General features: G+C 53.5%; 5 protein-coding genes across 9 annotated transcripts; 1 reads left to right on the top strand and 4 right to left on the bottom strand.

Moving 5' to 3' along the window:
• The first annotated feature begins 466 nt into the window (after positions 1–466).
• Positions 467–2,137, top strand: LOC9659280 (pentatricopeptide repeat-containing protein At2g34400). Its single transcript, XM_024683904.1, has one exon. The coding sequence runs from the start codon at positions 467–469 to the stop codon at positions 2,135–2,137; it is 1,671 nt and encodes a 556-aa protein (XP_024539672.1).
• A 263-nt stretch (positions 2,138–2,400) lies between these two features.
• Positions 2,401–2,865, bottom strand: LOC9659279 (copper transport protein ATX1). Its single transcript, XM_002978839.2, has 2 exons — positions 2,750–2,865; positions 2,401–2,673 (listed from the first exon to the last, which is right to left on the bottom strand). Exons 1-2 carry the CDS (start codon positions 2,802–2,804, stop codon positions 2,540–2,542), a joined length of 189 nt encoding a protein of 62 aa, XP_002978885.2. The 5' UTR covers positions 2,805–2,865; the 3' UTR covers positions 2,401–2,539.
• A 51-nt stretch (positions 2,866–2,916) lies between these two features.
• LOC112349491 (B3 domain-containing transcription factor VRN1-like) lies at positions 2,917–4,557 on the bottom strand. Of its 2 annotated transcripts, XM_024683999.1 has the most exons (3): positions 4,447–4,557; positions 3,415–4,377; positions 2,917–3,353 (listed from the first exon to the last, which is right to left on the bottom strand). In XM_024683999.1, the coding sequence occupies exons 1-3, from the start codon at positions 4,522–4,524 to the stop codon at positions 2,967–2,969; spliced, it is 1,428 nt and encodes a 475-aa protein (XP_024539767.1). In that variant the 5' UTR covers positions 4,525–4,557; the 3' UTR covers positions 2,917–2,966. The 2 variants fall into 2 exon arrangements, with proteins under 2 accessions (XP_024539767.1, XP_024539766.1); XM_024683998.1 differs by having other exon boundaries at positions 3,415–4,557.
• A 98-nt stretch (positions 4,558–4,655) lies between these two features.
• Positions 4,656–5,465, bottom strand: LOC9659278 (protein SENSITIVITY TO RED LIGHT REDUCED 1). Its single transcript, XM_002978838.2, has one exon. It carries the CDS (start codon positions 5,450–5,452, stop codon positions 4,736–4,738), a length of 717 nt encoding a protein of 238 aa, XP_002978884.2. The 5' UTR covers positions 5,453–5,465; the 3' UTR covers positions 4,656–4,735.
• A 355-nt stretch (positions 5,466–5,820) lies between these two features.
• LOC9659276 (F-box protein At5g67140) lies at positions 5,821–8,595 on the bottom strand. 4 transcript variants are annotated; one of them, XM_024683980.1, is made up of 5 exons: positions 8,301–8,513; positions 8,077–8,223; positions 7,893–8,028; positions 7,745–7,843; positions 5,821–7,671 (listed from the first exon to the last, which is right to left on the bottom strand). In XM_024683980.1, the coding sequence occupies exon 5, from the start codon at positions 7,446–7,448 to the stop codon at positions 6,000–6,002; it is 1,449 nt and encodes a 482-aa protein (XP_024539748.1). In that variant the 5' UTR covers positions 7,449–7,671; positions 7,745–7,843; positions 7,893–8,028; positions 8,077–8,223; positions 8,301–8,513; the 3' UTR covers positions 5,821–5,999. The 4 variants fall into 4 exon arrangements, with proteins under 4 accessions (XP_024539748.1, XP_024539750.1, XP_024539749.1 ...); XM_024683982.1 differs by having other exon boundaries at positions 8,077–8,204; positions 8,301–8,393; XM_002978836.2 differs by having other exon boundaries at positions 7,284–7,671; positions 8,301–8,595.
• Positions 8,596–8,614: the final 19 nt, after the last annotated feature.

Here is an 8,614-nt window from a genome sequence, read left to right as displayed (position 1 = left end):
AATTATTCTGTTATACCACCATCTCATTAGACTACTATAAATATATGAGTTTTTTAAAATTAATTTAACAATATATAATAAATAAACTAAAACATTATTATATTTATTTTTTACTTAAAGGTAAAGATCTTTTATGGTCATCCCATAAGATTTTGCATAATGGTTTTAAACTCTCTATATAACTTAGGGCTTCCAGCTAGGGTTATCTAGAGTCTATTTTCTCTCAAAGGCTTTATATCTACCACCCTTACAGCATATTTTTTTTTATCAAGTGTGTTTATAAGTTTGCCCAACTCAGTATATGTTACAACAGTGACAGATTTTTTAACTCATAAACGCATACCAAAGCCTCGAAAAGCTTCGTACTTAATTTGAAATAAATATAAACTAGGTATAGAAAGCCCTAAAAGGATATGCGGCTGGAATCATTTTAAATCTCACAAGAGCCCTAAAAACCGAGGCATGGATGTGGCTGAGGAGGCGCGGGCCGAGCTTCGCCCATTTCTCCAGCCGCGTGCGTCGTCGCGTGGATCATATCCTCCGCCAGTCGCGGGAGAATCGCAAGCGAGGCATTCGCAGGGCGCGGGATCCGGGCAAGCAAAATCCGCCATGGTACGCGCGCGATCCAGCGCAGCTCCGCAGGGAACGGCAAGCGCGCGTCACACGTAACCAGGTGGAGCTGATCTCGCGATCCAGGCGCGCGAGCGATGTTGCACGGGCGCTGGATTCCGCCAAGAGGGCTGGCGTGATCAACGACAGGAATCTGCGGGATTTGGTGGTGGAGAAGTGCAGCAAGCTCGGATGCATCGAGGAATCGCGACCAATGCTGGAATCGTGGCTGAGGAAGAACACGTTCTCGTGGAGCGTGGTGATCGCAGCATTTTCCCAGAGCGGGGATTTTGCTAAGGCATTGCAAGCGTTTCGAGAGATGGCGGTGGAAGGGATCAAGCCCAGCAGCTTCACGCTCTGCGCAGTCGTGGAGGCTTGCGGCGAGATCGGCACCACTGCGATCGTCCGAGTGATCCACGAATCCGTGGAGCTGGGGGAGTTTTCAGTGAAGGAACGCTTCTGGGATGGATTGATTGCGGCGTATGGAAAGATGGGCAGTGTGGAAGACGCGAGGAGAACTTTCGAGGGAATCGAAGAGAAGAGCTTGGAGTCTTGGAACGCCGCCATAGCTGCGTGTGCTCAAGGTGGCGACTCCAGCAATCCTTCGCAAGCTCTGGAGTTTCTCACGAGAATGGATTTGGAAGGAGTTCACCCGAACAGGGAAACTTTCTTCCAGATCTTTTGCTCGTTCCAAGGCCGGATAGAGTTCCTGGAACTTGGGAGGAACATTTACAGAGAGTGCTGTGAGCTCGGTCTCAAAGGAGACGTGAGAATCAGCAGCGCATTGATCAAGATGTTCTCCAAGTGTGGAAGCCTCCGCGACGCAAGGATGGTTTTTGAGGAGATTCCCTGCGTGGATTCGTCGTGCTCCACAGCCATGATCGTCGAGTACGTCGCGCATGGCGTCAACGAGGCCGCGTTGAGCCTTTTCAAGCGATTGGTGGGCGAGAATCGGTGTGAAGAAGGAGACTGTCCGCCAGTTTTTGCTGCTGCGATCAATGCTTGCACAGCCATGGGCGATTTCTCGCAGGGAAGAAAACTCCACGAGCAGTTTGTGGAGAAAGATCTGGGGCTGGACGCGGTGATCAAGACGGCGCTGGTGGCCATGTATGGGAAGCGTGGAGATCTGGCCAAAGCAGCGGAGGTTTTCCTAGCTCACGCTCTCTCGATCCAAGACGAGGGCTCCTGGAACTCGCTCATGGAAGCGCACGCAAGAGCCGGGCATCTCAGGCAAGTCCTGGAGCTTCTCCGGAGGATGGATTGGAACGGGATGATCCCGGACGGAGGAACGATGCTCAACGTTTTGGTCGCGATCAGGCACCACTCCGCCGGATCATCGCTCGTCAAGCGATGCCGCGAGTACTTCCGATCCATCACTGCGGACAGATGGATAGAACATACCGCGGAGCACTATGAGTGCGTGATCGACATCCTTGCGCGGAAAGGCTTCGCGAAAGAGGCCAAGGAGCTGATCGAAAACATGCCGTATGAGCCGAGGCCCGTGATGTGGAAACTGTTTAGCGAGTGATGGTCGAAGGGTCAAAAAGGTCAAAAGGTCAACTGTCAATGGTGGTCAATGGTCAATATTTAGGGCTTTGGGTTTATATGTAAAGTTCATAATTGGTCAACGGTCATAGTTATTTTCAGAAAAAAGCAATGAAAAAATAAAATGGGAAAATGCACCCTCGTGATCTCCTGGACGACCTTGCTCGCCACTTGCAAGCTCGGATCGAGCGGCTGCCATAGCTCGAGCTATCGGCTCTTCCCATCGTGTCTACTTGATCTATACTCTACTCTCGAAGTTCTCGATCGATCAAGTTCTCTAGCAGGAAACTTAGTTGTGATGTTATAAGAGAGAGAGAGAGAGAGAGGAGGAGTGTTCTCTACGCTACTCTTTCCTCGATGGATTGGATCGCCATGGCTGGATGGCTCACTGTTCTTCCTTGGGCCAGAAAGTGGTCGCTTTGCCCGTCTTGGACACCGTCTGGAGCACGTCTTCCGCCTTGACATTGCCCTTGACGGTTACCTTTTGCTCCTTGAGATCCACATCGAAAGACTCCACTCCTACCAGGAAATCCACCGCCAAGAACACCAGGGACTCGCTATAAGTCGCTAAGCAAAAATCGAGCCCAAAATCTACCTTGCATTTTGCCCAGAACCCTCTTCACGGCACCCACGCATCCCTCGCAAGTCATGGCGACCTTGAGCTCCACGATCTGCCAAGAACAATCGGAAAAAATTCACGCGCGCCACTCGCAAGAACGCGCTTGCTTACCTCCGCCATAGACACAAAACCTAGATCGAATAGAAATCAAAGAACTCTTTTATAAAGTTACACCGACGGTGTAGATCGGCTCCTACAAACTGGGACGCAATCGTGGACGTCCACCCTTCCTTCTTCCTTGTTCTTTGTCCTCTCGGCGCCCAAGATCTTCCCTGGAAGAATCGCTATACTTCCTTCTCTTCCTCGCTTGCTCTTCCTCCTCCTGCGGTAGATCATCGACCTCCACCACCCTGTAGATGTGAACCCGAATCACTGGATTACACTGGGTGCGATCCACGCGCTCGAAGATCACCACGTCGCCCTCCTCGAGCCTGTGATCCAGCGCGAACTTCTTCCAGCCGCCACTGATCCCCGGCCTGGGCAGATACCTTGCCGGCCACTCCGCCCCGCTCGAATCCACGAGCACAATGCTACAGATCTGCGATGGCAAGTGCTGCCGCGCGAACTGGTGGTTCATTCCCTGTGGAACTTAGAAACTTAGCGCGCGAGAAAAGCTTTCGATCGAGCGAGCACGAGCTTACCATCCAGAAGCCGCGGTAGACGTGCGATTTGTTCATCTTGTTCATGGTGAATGGATTCGTGGACGTGAACTGCCGAGCTCGCTCCAGGGCTCTCTCGCGCTCGGCATCAGTCACGGCTCGCCGCCGTGACAAAGGCTTCTCCTCCGATTGTTCTTCGCTGTTCTTCTTCCTCGTCCTGGTGCTAGCAACCACCACTGCTTTGCTCGTGGATGCTTTCGCTGGTGGTGGTGGCCGCGATGGTGGTGGTGTCTGGCTTGCAATCCGGGAAGAACTTCTCCACCTAGTTCTTCCATCTTCTTCACGGGATGGTGGCGCCTGGCTTGGAATCCGGGAAGAACTTCTCCGCCTAGTTGTTCCATCTCCTTCATGGGATGGTTGCCTTGGCGGTGGTGTCTGGCTTGCAATCCGGGAAGAACTTCTCCGCGTAGTTCTTCCATCTTCTTCATGCGATGCTTGCCTTGGTGGTGTCTGGCTTGCAGCAATCCGGGAAGAACTTCTCCGCCTAGTTCTTCCATCTTCTTCTTGAGATGGTTGCCTTCGTGGTGGTGTTTGTCTTGCAATCTGGGAAGAACTTCTGGGCCTAGTTCTTCCATCTTCTGCACTGCCAGTTCCATCTTTCTCCACGGCTGTAGCTTCCAGACACTGCCCATCTCTTTCTTGCGCTTCCCTGGATCCCGCATTGAAGAAGCTCGCCATGAATCTCCCTGGAAGCTTGTTCACCCGGCTCTTGGAACCAAAGATCTCCACCTGGAACACCGATTCTTGGACGAGCCTCACCACAAGAAGATCCCCAGCCTTCAATCCATAGGCCAGCGCGAAGGTCTCCCACCCTCCCCTCATCCCAATGCGGCTCAAGCTCGGCCCGCCCAGCGTCACGCCCCAGGCGGCGCCATCCGGCCCGCGAATCCGGCACTCTTTGGCGAATCCATCCGCGTAGAGCTGGACGAAGCGCTGGGGTATCGGCTGCAAGGCATCCCTGTGAGACCCTAGCTCGCAGGATAGAAAGATTTCTAGCAAGGCTTGCGAGCTTACCAGCCACGGATCGCGCTCGCCGATGGAATCCTCGCCAAGAACACTCGCAAACGCTGGTCGATCGGACAAGCGCTCCATCTCTTCCGCGCCGCCGCCGCCCTTCTCTCTCTTGCTCGTCTAGTTGTCCTTGTTCCTTCCCGCTTAATTCCAACGGGCACGATTCCCATGTCATAAGAAAACGACAGAATTCCCCCCCATAGTCCATGTCATATACCTGCCGTTCCCATGTCATAAAAATGATAGAATTTCGGACCGTTTGCCGCTCCCATGTTCCCGCCCCCATGTCATATCATTCGTCCGGGAAAAAGTGCCAGCTCATGTCATTGAAGGCGTACATAAAGTCCACGTCATCCACCGGAAGCTCGACTGCCCGGGGCTGGATAGCCAGGAGATGATCCGGGCGCGAGCCTTTCTGGTTGGGATAGATCGTCCATCTCTCCATGTAGCTCGCGAAGCTATTGCCCAGGATCGCGATCTTGCCCAGCGATCCCCAATTCGCCTTGACGACGTTGTCGTAGAGGTGTGATTCGCAGTGGGGCATGAAGAACAGCGTCGGCTCCTCCACCTTCCGGAGCCCCAGCTCGTTGGAATCGATCGCGCGGCACTCGAGTTGCCGCAGGATCCTCCACTCGCACGCCGTGAGCACCGGATCAAACACCCAGATCAAGCAATCCTCGGGCAGGACGCGATCCTGCCTGAGTAGCAGCACCAGCGCGAGCTGGAGCCGCGAGCTCTCCGACCTGGAGATCCTCCCCAGCCCATACACCACCAGATTCTCCACGCCCATCGCTGCCAGGGACTCCCCAACGCTGGCCCCGACCTGCGCTAGAAATCTCTTGTAGAAATCGGAGCTCCTGATCCTATCCATCCTCACCAGAATCGCGTGGATGGCCTTGCGAAACTCCTCCACCGTGAGCTCCTGGTCGTCATCGTCCATCAGCCTGGGCTTCTTGCTGGAACCCCGCCGCGACGACGAGCGCTCCACCACAATCCAGCCCTCGCCCATCAAGAACCCTAAAAAATGGGACACTCACATTCTTCCTTTATAGCTCAAGAGCCCTAAAGAACGACCTTTTGGCAACTGGGTTTAAAGTTTAGTTAGGGAGGGCGAGGAGGAGCTTCCTATCGGCAAATGGATCGCGCACCTTCCATCGCGATTCTACTCGAAGCAATGCAAGCGCAAGCTGGAAGAGATGCTGGCGGAAGAATCGTATTTCACGGTGGGGGATGCGAAGGGCCCGGAAAAGAATGCGGCTCCGGATGGACATGACCGCGGTGGGGTTCTTCCTCGACTCACTCGCGCAGCCTCTCTTTAAAAAAGTCCTTTGATTTGTCAAACTTCATCACTAGAAGATTAAGTAAAGTGGCAAAGTGTTTTCTAGCTCCTTGGATTGGGTGGCACTTCGTTAAAAAACTCCATCACATGGAGAAATGTGAAGGAGGAGTTTCTAATAACAAAGTAGATAGAACTCCCACTCAAAACAGAATACAAACAACTCAGTCAATAATTTTGCAGAAGTTTACTATCATCTGATGAAGGTCTCTTTTATAGATCAAGTATCCTGGACATAGAAATTCGCGATTGAAACGACTACGTTCTGGGAGGAGCCGATTTCCCTAGCTATTGCGGCAGCTCGATTACTGTCCTTGTGGAGCTTGCAAGCGGTCAGCAGGGTCGTCCAGGAGATCACGTCAGGATAGAAGGGCATGGCGAGGAGGAGGTCGTGGGCATCACCCAACTTGCCAGTGCGGGCTAGGAGATCGATCACGCAGGAGTAGTGCTTGTATCCCGGCTCCACGCTGTGATCAGCGCTCATGGCCAGGAAGAACTCGATCCCATCGCGGAGTGTCCCTCCATGGCTGAGTCCTGCGAGGAGATTGACGTGCGTCGCAGCGCTCTTTGCGATTCCTTCTAGATCCATTTGCCAGAAGAGATCGAGCGCTTGCACCAGATGCCCGTTCTTGGCATAAGCTGCAAGCATTGCGTTCCAAAAGATTAAATCACGGGAATTGCAATTATCAAAGATCGATCGAGCTAGTTCTGGATCGCCACACTTGCCATACATTGTGATCAAGGATGTAGAGATTTGGAGTCGCGAGTCTAGCCCCCATTGCTGGATGCTCGAGTGGAGGAGCTTCCCTTCGGCAATTGCCGTGAGCCCCGCACAAGCTTCCAATCCGCCCAGGAACGTGATCTCGTCCGGCTCGATCCCTTCCAGATCCATGCTCGCGAGAAATTCCATGGATCGCCGGTGATCGCCCAGTTGCGAGAACGCCACAATCATCGTGTTCCAGGACGCTCGGTCTCTTTGATTCATCCGGTTAAAAGCCTGTAGCGCAAGATCCAAATGCCCGTTCGTGGCAAGTGCTGCTATGATCGTGTTCCACGACACAAGATCGCGGTGGATCATCCCATCAAAGACCCTCTTCGCGTCCCTTACGCTAGCGCATCGCGAATACATCTTGATGAGCGAATTCGCGAGTGGGAGCTCGGATCTATCCAGCCCGAGGCTGACAATCCGAGCGTGGATTTGCCGTCCCCGCGAGAGGGATTGGAGCTGGGCGCATGCCTCGATCGCGCCCAAGAGCGTGATTCCATCGCCCACAATCCCTTCTAGATCCATGATCTCGAAGAGATGCAGGGCTCTTCGCGGATGCCCTTGCTGGGCATATGCGGTGATGATCGTGTTCCACGCCACGATCTCGATCACGGGCATCGAATGGAGCGCCGACTGCGCTCGATCGAGATCACCGCTTCGCGCGAGCGCGGCGATAAGATTCGTCCACGAGTAGATGTTTGTGTGGCGGATCCTGTGGAATGCCTGGATCGCGTCTTCTGTTCTTCCACACTTCCCATACATGAGGATTATCAAATTGCCCAGGAATGTCTGGCGATCCTCGCCGGATTGGACGAGCTGCCGGTGGATTTCCCTCCCGCGAGCTAGATCTCGCGAGTCGCCACACTGCCGGAGGAGTAGAGAGGATTCTAGCACGGAGCTCATAGCTCAATCGATCGAGAGGATCGATCGAGCAAAGAATAGAATGGCTTTATAGCGATGGGGCTGGTTTGATCTGGAGCTGCGAATTCAGTGCTGCCAGGGAGTGGAAGAAGAGATTGGTGACCTTGATGCCAAAGACGTTGAGCGATTGGAGGCTTGGGCATCCTCGCGCGAGGTGGAGGAGCCCTTTCTCCGTCACGAATTTGCATCCCCACACATTGAGCGCCTGGAAGGAAGAAGAGGATCCATGGATCATGGAATGGATAGATCGCAAATCTGGTAGAATGAATTCCACGGACCTTGAGAGAGCGGCAATGCGTGGCGATGGCGAGGAGGGACGCGTCGGTGATGAAAGTGCCACCCACATTGAGATTCTCGAGCGATTTGGCTCGAAAGACCTGGAAGGACGAAGATCGATTGGATGAGAAGCGTGGATTTCCAGCTTACCAGCGCCGCGACGCCTTGATCAGTGATTGCCGTGACACCCCACAAGGAAATCGAGCGGAGATTGGGGCAGCAGCTAGAATCCGCGATGGCAACGAGCGCAATGTCTGTGATCTGGCAGCCCCAAGTTCCAGCGGACCTGGAATGGAAAGAATTAGAGCCCGAGAGAGAAGAGATCAGAACCTACATGTCGAGATCCAAGAGATTGAGCGCTTGATTCACAAGATTGGCGACCGAGACATCGTCGACACGGCATCCCGCGAAGCTCAATCGCTTGCGATATGCCAGCGATTGCCGCATGGCGCTCCTCCATTTCTTGCACACGAGATTCACCCTGCCCAAAATTAGGGTTCTTCCGCAAATAAAGGGGGCTAAAAAGAAAGGGGAAAAAAAACGAGATACCGTGCTTACATGGCCATGTCCCGGAAGGAAGATAACTGTAACAAGCAATGCGCCAGGAGATCCACTGGAAGAATCTCATCGCGCGCAATCTCCACTCCAATCGATGAGCCCAGCTCCAGATTGGGCTTCGCGATCGCTTCCTTGTCATCGAATTGCTGCGACCGAAGGCGCAGGAGCGCTGCCGCCGCGGAATTTCTCTCCAATTCCTCCATGGCGGCGCAGAGAAAAAGAGATTGGCGATGAATCTCAAATGCGTGGGCCTTTTGCCAGCGAGGAATCTACCATTCTTCCAAGAGAGCGTCGTGTCACTCACTCTAGAGCCT

The sequence above is a fragment of the Selaginella moellendorffii genome, unplaced genomic scaffold (assembly GCF_000143415.4).
Source record: "Selaginella moellendorffii unplaced genomic scaffold, v1.0 SELMOscaffold_39, whole genome shotgun sequence".
NCBI classification, from domain to species: Eukaryota; Viridiplantae; Streptophyta; class Lycopodiopsida; order Selaginellales; family Selaginellaceae; genus Selaginella; species Selaginella moellendorffii.
The sequence above is the reverse complement of the archived record's forward strand: the minus strand, read 5'-3'. Positions and strand labels throughout refer to the sequence as shown.